General features: G+C 52.4%; 5 protein-coding genes across 5 annotated transcripts; 2 read left to right on the forward strand and 3 right to left on the reverse strand.

Annotated features, from left to right (window-relative positions):
- Positions 1-191: 191 nt before the first annotated feature.
- Positions 192-2,059, reverse strand: J4E84_007588 (uncharacterized protein; the record flags this gene model as incomplete). The annotated part of the gene is made up of 3 exons (XM_049390171.1): positions 192-971; positions 1,026-1,829; positions 1,898-2,059. 3 exons carry the CDS (start codon positions 2,057-2,059, stop codon positions 192-194), a joined length of 1,746 nt encoding a protein of 581 aa, XP_049242024.1.
- Positions 2,060-5,943: 3,884 nt separating this feature from the next.
- Positions 5,944-8,508, forward strand: J4E84_007589 (uncharacterized protein; the record flags this gene model as incomplete). Its single annotated transcript, XM_049390172.1, has 5 exons — positions 5,944-6,292; positions 6,414-6,557; positions 6,612-6,809; positions 7,392-7,780; positions 7,858-8,508. The coding sequence occupies 5 exons, from the start codon at positions 5,944-5,946 to the stop codon at positions 8,506-8,508; spliced, it is 1,731 nt and encodes a 576-aa protein (XP_049242025.1).
- Positions 8,509-9,832: 1,324 nt separating this feature from the next.
- Positions 9,833-10,802, forward strand: J4E84_007590 (uncharacterized protein; the record flags this gene model as incomplete). Its single annotated transcript, XM_049390173.1, has 4 exons — positions 9,833-10,100; positions 10,149-10,215; positions 10,276-10,715; positions 10,747-10,802. The coding sequence occupies 4 exons, from the start codon at positions 9,833-9,835 to the stop codon at positions 10,800-10,802; spliced, it is 831 nt and encodes a 276-aa protein (XP_049242026.1).
- Positions 10,803-11,585: 783 nt separating this feature from the next.
- J4E84_007591 (uncharacterized protein) lies at positions 11,586-13,078 on the reverse strand (the record flags this gene model as incomplete). Its single annotated transcript, XM_049390174.1, has 2 exons — positions 11,586-12,598; positions 12,652-13,078. The coding sequence occupies 2 exons, from the start codon at positions 13,076-13,078 to the stop codon at positions 11,586-11,588; spliced, it is 1,440 nt and encodes a 479-aa protein (XP_049242027.1).
- A 1,619-nt stretch (positions 13,079-14,697) lies between these two features.
- On the reverse strand, positions 14,698-15,796 carry J4E84_007592 (uncharacterized protein; the record flags this gene model as incomplete). The annotated part of the gene is made up of 3 exons (XM_049390175.1): positions 14,698-15,264; positions 15,312-15,426; positions 15,477-15,796. 3 exons carry the CDS (start codon positions 15,794-15,796, stop codon positions 14,698-14,700), a joined length of 1,002 nt encoding a protein of 333 aa, XP_049242028.1.
- Between the last annotated feature and the right edge of the window lie 2,097 nt (positions 15,797-17,893).

Below are 17,893 nucleotides of genomic sequence, written 5' to 3' on the forward strand. Positions count from 1 at the left end.
TCGCTGCCCTTCCACCCACCCACCAACCGACCAACCGGCCACCCATCCTCCCTCCCTCAAATCTATAGGGCTAGTGTACATAGCTTTGGTAGATGTTTGAAGCCAGAGCCCGCCGAACGAATAGAAAACAAAGGGTATAATTTGTCGACAAGAAAAGCGCTGAACGAAGAAGACTGAACAAATTGTGGGTATCATCTTCCCGCTGGTCCTGCGCCTGTCGCGCTTGTTGGTGTAGGAGGAAGAAGATGGCCGGACGCAGATCGATTATGGTTCTCAATCGACCGGCGATTGGGATTTGCGGGTGGTTGCTGCGCCGCTGCCTTCTCGCCTTGACGCTCAATCATGATGCGGTATCTGATGTGCAGGTTGTCAGTCCAGTCAACGGGATAAGTCTCCTCATCCTCGCTGCTGTCACCAGAGAAACGCCAGCGGTCTGCCAAGCGATCATCGACCCGCTCGGTCTTCTGACGCTTCACGCCTCGTCGGTCGATCATCATGCGCCCGCCTCGACCGATTCTACGACGGAACCGAGACTGATCGTGGAACGGAACATCATCTGGAGGAGTGGCGAAACGTATACGCGTGCTTCTCCGTGGATCTGTCTGCTTACTCGACGGCACCACTGCTGTGGCATCAGCGCCCTCTCCGTCAGATACGGATGCAGGAGGCGTGGGCAACTGACTCTCCGTGAAAACCGTACGGAAGTCTGACTTCGCAGCGGGTGGCTCCAGAGGGGGTGTAATGGGCCGCCATGTTGCGTCGACCCATCCCACATTCCACTTTTGGTGCTTGACCAGGTTGTCTTCGATGAAGCTATCAATGGCCTCGGTGCGCTTGGCTTGCTGCTCCTCGAGGTATACAATGTCACCGTCAACAAGGCGTCCGTCTGGACGTGTGTTCGTGGGCTTCATGCCAGGAAGCGTCTGGCGCTGTCTCTCGACATCGGCAGTTCTCTTAGGCTTGGGCGCAGGCTGTGGTGGGTTAGTCATCTGTGCAAATGCTCTGGTGAGTTTATTGCGACATACCTTCTGAGTGATGAGCAGCTCATCGTCATCACCCTTGATACTGAGTCGTCGCTTAAGCTCCTTGACAGCATGCCGTTGTTCGAAGATCAGCTTGTCCGTCGCGAGTTGTTCTCTTTGGATTGCCTCTCGCCGTTTGACTTGCGACATCAACAGACGTGCCTCCTCCAGTTCCTTCCTCAGCTTCTTCAGCTTCTCGGTTACTTGCGCGTCGCGACCACGCGTCTTACGGACTTGCCGCACCTCACGTCGCCTGAAGCAAACATACGGATCAGCATCATCGGTCTCGAGGTTCGTCTCGAACTTCAATGAGGGCATGAGCGGGCGGTTGCCTTTCAGTAGCCGTTGGTTCTTCCAATGTGGGTAAATATCTCGTGCGAACCGACGCGCCGACTCGCTGATGGTCTCATCGAACTCTGCTTCGAATTCCTCGTAAGAAAGAACAGGCGAGTTGTCGACGGCTGCATACGGTTGTTTTATCGCGGTGGTCTCTTCGAAGAAGTTGATCACCTCTTCAAACTCGTCTTCTGAGCAGTGGTTGGTTTTGCCCTTCTTTTGGTTGTAAGACTTGAGAAAGGCGACATCATCACTGGTCATGCAATACGGACAGCCAGATGTATCTTCGACGGTAGACGAAAATCGAATGTAAGTGGCGGGCTGCGTGAATCGTTTTGGATAGACATCTTCATACTGCAGTGTACTCGCGACAGCATCCGGAGTCGGGATGTAGAGCTGTGCGATCTTCCCACCAGTCGCTCCCTGCGCTGCTGCCTGGGCGGCGGATATGACAGCTTGTAAATGGTGCTCCTAAACATGATGTTAGTATGTGGTGGGTAAGGGAAAGGGAAAGCCGAAAGCGGCCTAGCGCGACTTACAATCTCCTCGCCCTTCTCAACACCGGTCTCAACCTTGGGAATATGGCGCGACGCATCGTCATCAGCAAGCTGCTCAACATCTTGTTCGCGCACGACAGGTAAATTCTGTTTTGTCGATAGCTTGCGCTGTCTGAAGCGTTGTCCGGTCGCGCGAGCCGTCATTGTTGTTTGTCGTTATGCACGTGACGACGGTTTGGGCTGCGTATGGGGCTTTGGTTGCAAATCTGGCGCCGGGGGCCAGCCAGCGAAGAGAGGAGTCACGCTCCCAGAAGCGCGATCCGACCACCAACGCGTCGCAATATTGTCGATATGGGTGTCAAAAGTGTCGCACGGACTTCCGCATGCGTTTTATCGCGTCGAAAGTGATGAAATGAGGTGTTGGGGTGCTGTTTGGCGATGGAAAAGGTTTAGGTGGGCGGCGATGTCGAGCGTGTTCAGCGGATGCGTTGGGGCGGCTTTTTTGGCAAGGAAGTTGCGCACGCAATGGACCAATCATAAGAGAGATCGCCGAGGATAGGTGGAACCTGCGCGATCGTCTTCTGCCCATCGTGCACACTTAGAGGTAGCTGCACATCTTCACCTTCATTGCCTCCGAAGCAGCAACTGCAGAAAGAAGTGCAGCATGCGTACGTGTTTGCATTTAATGTTACTGCGTTCCATGGTTCTGCGTGGAAGGGAGTCCGGATGGCGTTAGCTCGCCTTGGCATGACGCCTGCGGTGACTTCCAGCATCCACGCCATCACCATAACAACACCTGCACCAGCGGCATGCTCGTTCCAGCCAGCGCTTACAGACGTGGAACACTTCTCAACTGCGCACGTTGCACGGCCTGTACCTTGAAATGGACTGCTTTGAAGCCATTCCAACAGTCTTCAACATCCTCGGATACTGACGGACTACAACCATCGAAAAAGCACGCAATCTCATCAAGGCTTAAGTATGATGCCACTCTACGCGCAACTATCTTCAATGGTATGCATACAGTTTGGCTAGGTTCGCTAGGAAGTGACACCCAATGTGAGGCGTCTTCCACGCTGTACGACTGAGTCTACACCCACTGCGTATTCGCTGTTTATACTTATTTCCCTCACGCATCAGCCCTGCCAAGACGACGTGCGAATTACACGTATCCTGTTCTCCATTCTCAAAGCTGGCGACTTTGTTTCTTGGATTGGCCTGATGCTCAAGACATCACCATTCGTCTCGCCTTGCCTCTACTAATCAACCTTCACTGGGAGAGGGTTTCCCGTCATGTTGTATCCCGACTCATATTCCACACTCTTACGGCTCCACTCCTCGTCCAAATATACTTAACAAACTCTATACATCCAAGCGGGCCAATTCTCACGATATCCGTGACGCATCGGCGTTGTTGCAGTCTGTCTTCTCGCTCGGAACGCCTCGGAATGTTCGGAATGTGCTTCCATTAATAGGGCTTGGGGCCTACGTGCATCACAGCAACCGCGCCGCAACCGCGCCCCCAACAATACACGCTCAGCTCGCTATCACTCTGCTCCCATCCCCTCGACGTCTACCTGCAACTACACACCTGTCCACAAATCGAACGCTCGCGGAAAACACGGCATTTTCAGTCAGCCCATTAGAGTCGCTAGCTTGACATGGATCGGTTGCCGCAAGAACTCGTCGAGGAAATCACCAAACACCTGCCCACGGACGATCTCAAGAACGTTCTAACTGTCTCCACAAAGTTTCGTTATGCCGCGGAGAGATATTCTGGCGCTTTCACAGAGTTTACCCTAAATGAGCGTAACGCGGACAAGTTCCTTGGGCTTTACTCAGGACACCGGCTGCTTTACTTGCGGGAATTGCACTTTCGCCCCAACTTCCCTCCAATTTGGCCCCCCGACCCCTGGCCCTGGGAAGACGAGATGTGTCGCGAAAACGCCGATGCAATCAGAGCCAAAAATGAGTGCTTCACGCGTCAGGTCCATTCGCTGTTCACAACGCTCAGTACTGTTGAGGAGAATGCTGCACCCCAGCATGCCTCTGGTCGATATCGAATCCAGATACACGACCCCTCCAGGCTGATTCATGTGGAGATATACTGTCCTCACCAGGAATACATCAGTTGGCGCATTCGTCTGCTCAATGCGGAGCTTCCCCTGGTACATTCAGTTCGTTCGCTGGAGATTTGCAACGAATGCCCAGAAGACGCGAGTGTTTACCACGATAGTCACGGTTATCCTGCAAATTACAGAAAGTGTTTCGATGGTGGATTGTTCAAACTGGACTTGGGGGTCATGGTCGATCTGGTATCGAAGCTTCCAAACCTGGAGTATCTCGGCTGCAAGACAGGAGGGTTCGAATGGGCTCCTGCATTTTCAGGTAATGATGGTAGTGAAGACCCCAACAGACACTTCCAAAGCGATTGGGATGGCCCACGTCGTGATGCGAGGCACAATTTCGCACACGCTGTCATCTCTCACCAAACCCAGCTTCCGACCTCGCTTCAGCGGGCGAGCCTGGATTTCGTCAGCCCGCTGATACGCGCACTTGACACTATTCAAGACAGGCCTTTACCTAATCTAGTTGGTGCAGCAGCGCAAATGTGCTCTTTGAGGAGAGCTATCATCTGGACATCGCTGAATTGGTATCCGAAATATGACTACGCAGAGTCCCAAGGCTGGGACTCGGAATATCAAGGACCTGGGTCTAACTGGAGGTCTAACTGGGCTATACAATATTCCGATCAAGACAATGGTATCTGGGGGTCACCATCGCACTATCTCCCAAGTCAACAAAGAAACGACGATCCAACGATACGTTGCCTAGTGTGGATGGTGGCAGCATGGCGTCCAGATGCGGAGCTGCGCCGTCTTTTCCAGAACATTGGGCGAGAGAAGCACGGTAATGATCTGGTCGAGCACTGGGGGGAGGGGTACAGATCTTCCAACTACAGCAATCTTCGCAATTGGATGCTTGATGATCACCAGGGTGACCCAGGCCGCATTACTCCTTCGTTGTCGTAGGATTTGGACTACGAGAAAAGCATGCGAGCAGAATGAACGAATATTGCTGTTAGTGCCATGTAGATGCAGAGCTCACGTTCCAGATTCAAGATGTTTTGTTGTTCTTATCTCTGGTGACGTCGGTGACGCCGGTAAAGTGTGATTCCGTGTAAGATCGAGGCGGAGCTATCGACGAGCAGCCTTCGTGAGCGGCGTTTGCGATCCGCGACAATGCCGCAATTTGAGTAACACCATTATTGGCGACCTGGTCGCATTCGCGGTTGTTTCGCTGGAAATAAGCGACGTTTCGGTGTCCGATTCCAACAATGGTGGGGCTGAATTACCTCACCACCGTAAGCCTTGCAAGTCATTGGTAGCGCATAATCCTCTCGGCTCTGCTTAATCCGACACGACCAAAAGAGACCACTACTATCGTCCGGAAACTGGCACCGCGTTACCTGGTGAAGACTTCGACTATCTCGCGCAGGCCTGAACATGCCGCCCATTCGAAATACATCGTATCTAGCCTGGCTTTCTTTGGCAATAGGTACTTGAGTTCGTCGATTTGCAAGAGTCCATCTCGTCTCCCAGTCGCATCTCGACGGAATCTTGCCATGGCTCTATCATGACGTATACTTCGACTGTGCCATGCATTCAGGAGTCTGTCAGCTTCATCTAACATCAAGCGGCACAGTGGAACTGGGTTGTATGAGTCTCTGCCACGACAACCATGTTCTGGGGCTAAGATGTTCCTTCAGGAATGGGAAGCTTACAGCAGTCGTCATACCTCATGTACCGTCACATTTTTGAACGGCAATGTTCACTGAGCCTCAGAGGCACAGGCTGCCGGGTCCAAAATGACAGCTCATCGACACTCCGAATAGCCAGACCTCACGGCGTGGTTGTATCAGACTGCTTCATGCTAATAGTAGATCTTGGGGGCGTACTTCCCAAGTATACTCAAGACCAGAATCGATATGAGTATATAAGACTAGGGTTGAACGCGCAAGATACAGCCATCCAAACTGCACCTCACCATCTTCATTCATTTGTGTCTTTGCTGTACCACGATCCAACATGAAGGCTTCCCTCGGTCTGTTGGCCGGCCTGACGGCATGCATTCTCGCGGAAAATTGCGATCCCATCGCATACGAGCAGTCCAATCCATACGGCTTAGCAGAGACAAAGGACCCCAAAGTCGTGGAGAAGCTGGACGAATACCTATCGGACACTAGATGCCACATGAGATCCGACGGGATTGAGGATGATGTGAAGGAGCAGTGCAAGAACGTATGCATCCCAGGTGACAGCACAGCAGAGGGCCAGATTGTTGTGTCTTCTCAAAGTTGCATCTTTGGTGACAACCCCTGGTACCCGTTAGGTGGATTGCATCCCCTCCTGTGCGGTGAAGACAAAACGTACAACGGTATGTCTCCCTAGGCATATGCCTCTTATGCAATACAGAATTGTGAGACTAACTCTGAACGTAGGTTTGATGATTAAGTCAGGCCACTGCGCTTGTGATCTTCCGATATTGGAATTTGCAGGCGAATTCTTTATTGAAGGACTGATCGAAGCTGGCAAGATCCTCGAGAAGGTTCTGTGTCCCGCGTTGAAAGCCCTCGATGTAGTAATGGCCATTGGGATGGCAGCACTTCCCCCACCAGGACGAGCCATCACAGGTGGCATGGGTAAGCGAGAATCATCTCTTTTGTTTAGTAGCAGACGCTAAAAGATCACTGTAGTGGCCGCTATCCGATCAGCAAAGGCGTACAAGTACGCCCATGAAGCGCAAGACGCTGCGCAAGAATGGGCCGACTTCTTCCTCAGTGGTGCGGACTTTGCGGGACAGGCAGGCTGCGACTCACCGGTACCAAGCAGGGAAGAATTGATCAAGAAGGTCTTTACTCCTCTGGTCGATGCCCCGGACGAGCTTGTCCCGGGTGGGATGAACTACGATGACCTACCATGTCCTGCGAAAGGCTGCAAAGGATGCAAAGGTCCACGCTGCACGAGGAACGGCGGGAACGGAGATGGAGATACGACCAAGGCTAGTGCCAAACCAGCTCCGACCACCGCAAGCGACCATCTTAGCAGCAAAATCTCACCGGCGGAAACGACTGTCTCTCCCAAGACTTCTTCAACTTCCGCGTCGTCTTCTGTAACCGCGTCTTCGGCTCCGTCGCCAGTGTCTTCGACTACTCCGCCAGTCACATCGACAACGCTTGTTTCGTCCACTTTGTCGTCCTCCTCTTCAAGAGCAACTTCCTCCCTGTCCTGCAAAGATTTGGCAGCGCTAGACAAAGATGAAGTCGTAGATGAAGCTGGTATATTACCACGAAGCTATCCAATCGACCTGAGATATCGTGGGCTCGAGAAGCGCGATCGTAAGCGCGGTACCGCTTGTGACTACACCCTACAGAGTTACCTGTACCCAAGCAGGGGGAGTTGGGGAGATCAACTACCCAAAAGATATGGATTCAACGAACGGGATTCTTGCGACGACTACAGTATGGACAAGCCAGATGACAGTGCAAATGTCCTCTATGAGACTGAGCACGTCCTGGAATGGCAAACGGTTGTCGAGTTCTTCAATACCGTGGACAAAGAAATCGAAACCAAATACCATCATCCTAATCCCACGACAAACGAGATGGTCGGTTTCTGCAAGTACTGGAGTGAGCACTGGACTTACAAACTCAATCTTATTGACGGTCCATCTGCCGATCCAGCTGTGTCCCCCGATGCAGACGCTGCCCCTGACCCAACCGATATCACCGACCTAAGTACCGGACAACTTGTTCCTGTTCATTGGCTAGCGATTGTGTATCCATACCGAGAAGGTGGCGAGGAGAAATGGTTAGAGGAAATGCCACTGCTGGAAAAGCGTATCAATGGCAATTATAAGGCTCGGGTATGTATACCCCTCACAAGATTGATGTTAAAACATATGAACCGTGTTGACAAAGTTCTTTACAGTTATTCATACAGGATAAGACCAACAGCGGCGAGTACGAGGATATTGTTGCCAAAGACAGAATGCAAGCGCTCATCGAGGGGCGTACCACAGAAAGAAATTACCGCTCACTGAGTCCAAGAGACCAATCTCGCCTGGCTATCCAGAGGTTGCGACCGATGACTGGCACTTTCAAATATATGCAAGAAGACACGATCGCGAAGACATTCGCAAATCAGAAAAATAGGATCGGAGCGATGATAGGTCACATTGACCGAGAGCTACACAGAACGCCGCGACAATATGTTCCAACGCGGTTTAACAATTTGAAGGAGCCTGTTGACGCGCTTCCGTGGCAGGAGCAAGGGTTGGAAGATAAATGGGATGCGTACATGGACAATGTTGTTGCGGTGGCAAAGAAGAGAGCTGCGGATTTCATGGAACTTCATCTCGACAGTCTCAAAGCTGAATGGGAGTCTTCCAAGAAAACCGAGGTGTCCAAGGACTTCGTTGGCAATGCTCATGCGAAAGAAAACAGGAAAAAAGAGCTGGAACAGGAACAGAAGGACATGCTGGCTCTCATTAAGAAGGCTGGAAATGAATGGGACAAGGTCAAAGACTGGAAGAAGCCGACAAACTGGAAAGCAAAGGATGAACAGGACCCAGGAGAGGAAGAGGCTGACTAGAAATACCAAGGAGGGCTGGGCCAAGATCAAGTCTGAGAAGGAACTTAAGACAGGGGTTGTACCGATTGGTGATGATGAAAGCTTGGCAGTTGGATTGGGGGCTGGTCCTTGAATAGCAACTGCATGTGGCGTTGGGGAATGTTTTGTCAGAGAGTTTGTACTGGAGTCATGACTGTGTTTATCTCACTCGTTTTTTATTTTGGGCAGTCGTGACAGCGTCACCATGCTCTTTCGCCACTCTTTCCTATTCCTCGCCTATCACGGGTCTATCACTGTTCTCTAATAGAATACTCAAACTAACGTATTGCTGTGAGCATGACCTATTACCACTGCCTTACCTCCGCGCGAGTTCAGCGACGATTGATGCGACGAGTGATGGGTAGGAAGGAGCCAGCTGTTCCTTGCTTAGCGCCACTGTAGCGCCCGGAATGTTTCGGAATGTTCCGAATTAGCCGCATGTTGCGACTACGCCGCAAGTCAGCCCAGAACTCTGCCACGCGCACCTTCCTCAAGTACAGCAATCTCCCGTCATCATCTCCGCAGTCTCATCATAGAAGTTTGATCGCTCCCCAGCATCGCACTCAGTCAACCGCCAAATATTACTCATCACCTTCACTCATATTGTCTGTCATATACTCACGCCATCATGAACCAACTCCCACAAGAGCTCATCGAAAGGATCTCTAGCTTTCTGCCTAGGGAAGAATTGCGCAGTGTTCTCACTCTAACTAGCAAGTTCCGCTACGCAGCAGAAAGACTCTCTGGGGCTTTTGCTGAATTCGCAGTTACTGAAAGCAACTCAGCCGACTTCCTCATGCGCTTCTCTGGTCATCGCCTCCTCTATCTGAGAGAGGTAACGTTCCGACCAGATGTCTCGGCGACGTACGACTTAAAGGGCAACGACGATGATGACGACGGCAGCGTTGACGATGATGATGATGACGACGTTGATGAAGATGACGATCGGGTATTTTGTCGAGAGAGTGCTGACGAGGTGCGCGAGAGAGACGAGTCATTCACCCGCCAGATGCAATTCCTGTTCGACATCCTTCAACGAGTCGAGAAGCAGGCCGGAAAATACCACGCTCCGGGCAGGTATCGACTCACGATCTACAACCCGATAAGAAGAACGGAAAACGAAGATGCATGCCCCCATCGCTATATGACCAGCTGGCGCGTCCGGCTACTAGCAAAGGACTTGCCTCCCATCGCGTCCATCCGATCGTTCAGAATCGTTAGTAACGACAGGAAAGGGTACTCGTACTCGTACCCTCCCTGGGACCAATATGCATATACGTATTGCCTTCGATACAATTATTCCGAGATGCAGGAATCGAAGCTCGACCTGCGGGTTCTCATCGACCTAGCGACCAGCATGCCCAATCTAGAATATCTGGGTACCCGAACCGGAGGGTACGAATGGTGCGAAACCCTGGATGAAGAGGAAGATCCGTGTAGTGGACACTACGAGCACGACTGGGCAGGACCGCGACGAGATGCCCGACATGATTTCGCTGCCGCAGTTACCAGCCGTGTCGACAAGCTACCCAAAACGCTGAGGCGAGCTACGCTCGATTTTCTATACCCCTTAAGTCGGGTGACTGACTATGATCACGGAACGCTTTTCCCAGATCTTGTAGGTAGCGACCTTACTCACGACCCTTTCTCGACGAGCCTCGGTATCTTGTGCAACAACCTCCGCCACCTGTAAGTCACTCACGCATACACAAACGGATATGAGACGAATACGCTGACTCGTACATCTAGGCAACTACGGGCTATGATTGACGAGAGCATCTTCCCCGCACTATCGCCACAGCACTCCGCAACATCACATACTCCATGGCCACACCTCGAACTACTTGATCTCATGTTTCACAACGCCCGTCCCGATGGAACATGGTATTTCCAAGGCTCCGACGGCCAAGGCGACGTTGCACGCGGTCTCCCTGTCACAGACGATTCCTACCCACCCTATACTCATACGCAGCTCGATGAGGAAATGGATGAGTTTTATGAAGATTACATTCGGGCCGGAAGACAGATACGTTGTCATGATAACCAAGAGTTCCGGGTTGCTCCTCATGCCAATCTCATCCTACTGCTCGAACGCTTTGCAAGATCAGCGATACAAATGCCGGCGCTCAAGGAAGCAGTAATATGGTCACCCATACAGGGGCAAGATGTGTACCCGGAGCGGCCGATGGGTAGTCAACGTGACCTAAATGTGATATGGAGTATTGAATACGCTGAACCCTGGTCCTCTATCAATGCCAGACCAACTCGGCAATTAGAATGGGCGGTAGGAAAATGGCGCCCTGGGAAGGAACTGCACAGCTTTTTTCAGGAAATTGGACGCGCGAAACACGGGGATGAACTTGCGGAGCGCTGGTACCAGGATGACGAATGGGAGGTAGGGTGGTCTTTGTATGAAGTGGAAGGCATCGCGAAGAGTAGGTTTCTCAATTACGGGAAATGCGTTTAAGAAGAGGTATGGACGAATGTATAACCACGTTGTAGTCCTCCACGAAATATCTATTATAAGGTCTACGAACCGACCAATTTACTGAATATCAACCTGACTAACAAACAGCATAACTAATTTCTTGACAGCCTAACCTAACTAACAACCTAAAAGACTAAAAGCTAACTCTGAAACTAATAACCTCGGGGCAGAAACAGCAACACCTTCTCCTATCCCTCAAACCCTCTAGGCAGTTTACAACACACCCACCAGCGTAAGTTGTGGGATAGACGCATCACCAGGGGATCTCACAACACCTCATATCTATGCCCACTTCATTTTACTAAACTCCCCATCATCACATTCCTTTCCCAGAACAATAAACAATATCATTACAACTAAAACTCTACTAACCCTAGAGCCTACGTTGGCGTTGAGTCGACTACTTTGCGTGGTGTGAACTTGATGTAAGCTGCAGGCCTAACGCACCCCATCACCTCACCACCGTTCCTCCCCTCTCGCTCCATCCCCTCTCGCTCCATCCCCTCTCGCTCCATCCCCTCTCGCTCCATCCCCTCTCCTCTCTCCCTCCCTCCATCCCCCCACCCCATGCCTACCGCATAAAACTCCCAAAGTTCAAAAACGTACTCCCACTCGGTTTCTGCGTCGCACTCCTCGGCGTAGCCGGCCTAGCCTTGTGTTCCAATTCCTCCTTCGCTTGGACCGTGACGGGTTTGAAGGACATGGGTTGGTACGGCGGACCACCTTGTGCTGGAGAGGACTGTTGCTGTTGTTGAGATAATGGTTGTGATGACGGCGCGTGGCTGTAAGATTGGCTAGATTGCGGGTGCCATGGCATGCCAGCCGGAGCCCAATTTGCCGAATTTGTATTCGTATTTGAGGCTGTGGTGTTCCTGAAGGAAGTGGGTTGCTCGCGGGTGTATAATCCAGATGGCTGCTGTGTAGACGCGGAAAACGTGGATAAGAGCGGTTCACTGCGTTTCCTCTGCAGATTCCTCCGTCGACTATCCTGCGCCGACTTCTCCAGTTTCTCAGCAATCTTACTCGTCTTCGCCGTATCCATGGTGAACCAGCCTGCATCCAGAATCTGCTGCGCCGTAGGCCTATCCGTAGGAACCGGGTTCAGGACCCAGCTTAGGAACTTGATTTCCTTCTCCGGGACACCCTTCTCCAGCAGCCTCTCCCAGTGTTGTCCTTCGTGGTGGGAGCGGTCGTGGTATGGGAGTCTGCAGCCGTCGTAGTAGTCCAAGGCGCCAAGCCCGAAGTCGTGTGCTATAGCTCGTTCGACGGAACGCTCTTTCTGGCCTTGACCGGTGTTGCCTTGGAGGAGCTCATCGTAGATGCCGTATTTGTTGAAGGAGGCCTGCGCTTCGAGGAGCTGGCAGTAGATGACGCCCCAGGACCAGATGTCGGCTGGCTGGTTGATTTCGTTGCGGAAGTAGACTTCGGGGGCGCGGTATACGATGGGTTGGACTAGGCCTTTGGCTGGCTCCATGACGATTCCTAGGTCTCCGAGTTTGGCGGTGATGCGGTCGTCGCCGACGGAGGCCTTTTTGTTGGGTTCGTCTTCGAAGCCGCTTAGGAGGATGTTCTGCATCTTCAGGTCTGGATGAGGTTAGCTTTTCCTTGTCATCGTAGTCGTGTGTGTAGAGGCTCACCCGCATACACCAAGCCTCGTTGATGCACATCCCGCAAGCCCATCAGCGCCGAGCGCATGATACCCTTGAGTTCCACATCGCTGAATTGGCGCTTCTTGCGCGCATCCCAGAGAGTCGATTGGAGGATCTCGAGCACGATTCGGGGCGGTTCGCCTCTAGCGGATGGTGGGATGCGGTCCACTTGTTGTCGGATTGTTGGAATGCCCTTGAGGAGCTCGTGCATGATCATCTCGTGTTGGAACTTTGGCCATCCAAAACCGACGTCATCGTCTCCGGGTTGCTTCACGATGTAGATCTTCGATTGAGAAGCTGCGTCGACAGCTACCCATACATTGGCCTGACCGAGTGGCTTCACGAGAAGATACCGGTAGCCGTGTTCGCCGACGAGCTCGGCGCCCTCGCGCAATTGGATTGTAGCTCCGACCATTGTGAAGTGGCGACCGGAGGTAATCGAGGTTCTAGTATTCGACACAGAAAGCGTGTATCAGTGTGATTCGGGTTGAGTCGGTGTAGTTGTGAAAGTAGTAATCACTCAAGTCCCATCCATCGAAGTTGATGAGCAGAAAGGAGAAAGCGACGTCAGGTACGAGAACAGGATATGGGAGCGAAGTGGATCCAGACGGACGGATACCGGCTGTCAAGTTCCTAAACTTGGAGAAACGGTGTTTCCAACATTGGGAGCTTCAAGCCTGAATTGGCTGCTTGATTGCGCAGGGCCGAGCGATGACGGAAGGCCTGCAACGGTTACGGAAGTGGCGGACTCGCGTCATTGGCCGCTGCGTAGTGGCCATGGCAACACATGTCGATCTGGCGTTGTTGATGCTTGATAAAGTGCATGCGATGCTGCATTCGTTCCAGGGACACAGCCATTACCTGGATGTAGATCCTTGAGGCTTGGGTATTTCGGGAAGAGTTGTGGAGTCGGAGGTCGATGCCGGCGCGTTACCCAGCTGATCTGAGATCTACCATGATCATCCCGCGCACCAAGATACAGCCTCGATTACCAGCACCAAAGACAACCACGCATTTTACGAGGTATAGATAGATCTACTCTTCTGCTGTATTACCACTGCAAAGAACCTCCACCGCTTCTCCGCCTTCCCTCCCCGACGTACCCACGTCATCCATCCCAAAGCCGCGCAGTGGCCACGACAATCTGCCGATCTCTCCATATCGAAAAAGTAAACAAACTTCGCTTTCTCTTGAACATCGCTTGAGTCCATGTTGGACGTGCAATACTAGCAACGTCCATGCCAGCATTGCCCTGGCACACGCGACGTCGCGATATAGTTACGAACACAGTAAGCTTGATGACAAGGGGAGGGAAGTAGCGAGGCGGGAATGCCAGGGCAGCGCAGGCCAATCACATGCGGGCGATGGCAACAAGTGGGGCAACACTTGCGTGTTCGCATGTCGTTCGGAAAGCTCGGAAAGACATAGTTCCTCAACCGTTCGTGGTCGCAGTTGAACATGGAAGATCCTCTTAATGGGAGGTCTGTTTAGTTATCTTTGTTTTGGTTGAGAGCTATCTACAGTCATCATCTCATACTCGACACATGCATGAAAAGTCACGGACTATTTCCACTTCAGGATGATAATTGCTCAATACATTTCATATTAACATAAGCAATAACGCTTCTTCTTCTATCTAGATAACAACACTTCGCATCCCTAAGCCGAGCTCTTCGGTCTTTCATCCTGATGCCTCCGCGGTCCGGCCCCGGTCTGGCCCTTTCCCTTTCTATGAGGATTCCACCCAGAGTCTCCCTCTTCTGACAACGACAGTGGTCCAGCCTTTTCATGTATACCAACAGCGCCGGTTGCGGTCGAAAGACCACAGTGAAAACAACAGTTAAACAAGCTAGGAGGGCAACGCAGCCCCCGATCAATAATGTGGATAGAAGCGAACAAAAAGTGTTGTAGGGTAACGGAGAAGCGAAAATACGAAGCGGCTGCGATGATGATGGTGGAAAACGCCGGATAAATGCAAGACATGTAAACGGACGTAACGCTGAAACAATGCAATGCGCGGACTGGATGGTGCAATTAGACTTCGTGGCGGTCGTCGAGCTCGAAGCTTCGTTTTTGGCTGATGCGACGGTAGAAGGGCATCCTTTGGTTGAAGTAGCGCATCTTTGGCGATCCAGGTCCGGTCGTGCGCTTGTTGAGAACGAAGAACTTGTACAACATGCCGAGAATTGCGAATCCAACAACGAATCCGAAGACAGTGACAAGGAGCCAGTGCTTGGCGAGCCAGAAGATGATCTTCACGTCAGTCCTGTGCCAGCTATTTCCGAGATGGTGGGTGAAGAAACTCCAGGGGTGGTTGTTGTATTCTTCGGGGAACAGGATGCGCACACGGTTCTGGTCGATGGGGCCGGCGTTGTTGTAATGTCTCCACACAAGACTGAGGAAGAGAGGTCCGGTGGAGGCCATGACGGTGATGTAGGGGAGTGGCCAGCGACGGTTGTAGTCGGTCAGCGAGTCGATGGCCTTGAGGAAGAAAGGGTGACGAGGGACCGCGCCCATGGCATCGTTGGAGATACCAGTGGGAATGGTGCGGCGGACCCAGGCTGGGTAGGCAAGAAGAGGGTCGAGACTGCGGTTGCATCCCTGAGAATGTTAGCATTGCGACAGTTGAGAGGACATGCCATACGTACATCGTCCAAGTCAATGTAGATTCCACCAAAGTGGTGCAGGACAAAGTAGCGAATAGCATCGGCGCGCTGGATGGGGTAGGGGTAACCGTCGAAAGTCTCGAGGAACCATGGGTATCTGACGATGTTAGCTAAAACCTCGCGTGACATGGACGTGGGAGCGCCTACTCTTGAGCGATAAACTCGCGCGACTTCTTGTCGGTCCACAGCTTGTACTCGTAGTCGGGATGGAGGTCCAGGCAGCTCTGCTGGGGGCCCTTCCAGTGCAGCGGTATACTGTCGTTGATGTACGTCTGGTGGATGATCTTGGGGATCAATTGCGGCGCATCACTAATCGCGCTCGAGTTGGGCGCAGGGAGTTCTCCGCGGAGAATGGCATCCTCGCGGCCAGTCGCAATCAGAAGACCAAGCAGTGTCCATACGCTGTGTACCGCGAAGCCGAGGACGACGATGGTGACGAGCAGGAATATGGTGACGCCTCTCCGCATGGTTGCTGTATTGTTCTCTGCCTCCTTTCCCGATGGATCGTTGTGCACGGACTAGGTGGTGAGTGAAGAAAAGGCGCGAGGGCGGGATAGAGATGTGGTATTAAAAGAGGTATAAATCAAGCATCCGGCAAGCATCAACGTCCGTCTAGTACTTGGCGGGAGAGGGAGGGAGAAAGGGCAGAGGCGTGGGCGTGAGACAAAAGACGAGCGCTGCGCGTCTAGAGGGCTAGAGTGAGGCTGTGCACAGACGCCCAATCTCAGGAGGCACGCTAACGGGGTTCGCGCCTGCCCCCTCCAGGCACTTCACATGTCAAACACGGTCCGAGCTGCGACCATCCACCCCCACACCGTTGCGGTGAATATCTGAGTGTGCTCGCCTTGTTCCACCGCTCTTGGGTCCAATTTCACTGTCTGGTCAACACAAACAGCCCCGTCTCTCACTCGCAGCCAGTTCCATAAGCCGTCATCGTCGCGAGAGGCTGTGTAGTGAGGCATTTCCGTCCCGCCTATGACGCGATGCTGCAGCGCGCTACATCTCCCACACTCGCTTCCCACCAGTTCCCACATTCCTACGCCGCCAGCCAAGAGCAGCTCACATGTCTCCTACGTCGACCAAGCAGTTGCGCAGTACGCGCGATAACCTTGGAAGCTAACAGCCCGCAGTGTATGTACACACCGTTGCTAGGCGCCCTGGCGTGTGTTTGGCGGGCAAATTTCTTTTGCACCTGCTGCTAGTCGATCAGTACCCACCAAACTGGGAGAAAACCCAGCAAAGAGATGGACCTTGGTAGACTAGCGCCCAATTCGACAGTCGGCGCTTTCAGTGCTGTCTCGGTAGTTTTTGCTATCGTGACCCTGGCACTTGGTCTCTTACTCCCACGGCAGGAAGCGAGCCCCATGACGTACCAACACCAAGCCTTGTCTACACAATGACGATGTTGATTGAGAATTGTTCCGCGGGTAGCACGGTACCAGGCTGGAGCGGAGTACACAACTCATGATTCGGTTGCTACTAGCATCCACTTGAATGTGTGGAGAAGGGTCTTCGCCAAGACCTCTGAGGTCTCCTTACATTGTAACCGAGCCTTTCCAGTGCGTGCGAGCACCTTGGATTCCGTCGGGTCGCATCCCGTCGAATTTACTTTGAGTTATGCAACAAGTCAGTAATTCGCCTGAGGCCTCATCATGAACTGCGAAATCGCTGTCGAGTAGTCTGGGTGTTGAATGTTGCTATCTCAGGCGTTGATAAGTAAGGTCGACTGGCCGAAAGATTTCCTCGCTTATTCGAGAAGCTGTTACTCGCCGTCGCGCTTCCCACCACATGAGATGTGAGAGAAGCGACGCTTGAGCGTGTCAACTGCAGCATGCTGAACTCGCAGTACGAGAGCAAAGCACCTTCATTTCTTCACCTTGTTCGATTTTACCATGCCGAACAACGCCCTACGACCTATCAGTACCTCCTAGCCATGTCACCAACTTAACCTCTTACTTGAGCTTCCATTGAGCCGGTATTCTGCACAACAACCCCTACCATGATGCTGATCCCACTCGGACTATGGACGTTGCTAGTAGCCGCGGTCATGTCCGCGGCCATCTCGAACGATAAGCCTACATTGCCAGACAGAGCGGATGTTTATCCTGGTGAACCGCCTGGACCACGTACATCATTTGTTGTAACTTCCAAGTTCTGCGTCATCCTGCTATCTGGGCTACTTGGTACGCAAGACTGCTCGCTTCATCTAGATGCAACGTACAACTGACACGAACAGGATATCGCATTCGAATACTTGACCGCCAGCCCTTCAATCGCATAACCTTGACCCAGGTCTACGTCTTCATCCTCTACTTCCTCTCGATTGGCTTCGCTTTCTCCGCCGCAGTCGTAAACAACGGCCTAGGGCTAGGAACAAACGCTGTCTGCAGGGTCGCCATGAGATTGTGCATCGTCTTCTATGCCGGCAGTAAAGTGAGCATGTGAGGCGGTCCCTTCTAGAGAGATCATGGATGGATTGGAAAAACTAATACCCGGCTTGGTGGGTAGGTATCTCTTTCTCGTCGAGCGAGCGCACGCCCTACGAGCACCTTACATGACGCGCT

Source organism: Alternaria hordeiaustralica (assembly GCF_023758085.1).
Source record: "Alternaria hordeiaustralica strain BMP 2776 chromosome Unknown scaffold_17, whole genome shotgun sequence".
Lineage (NCBI taxonomy): Eukaryota > Fungi > Ascomycota > Dothideomycetes > Pleosporales > Pleosporaceae > Alternaria > Alternaria hordeiaustralica.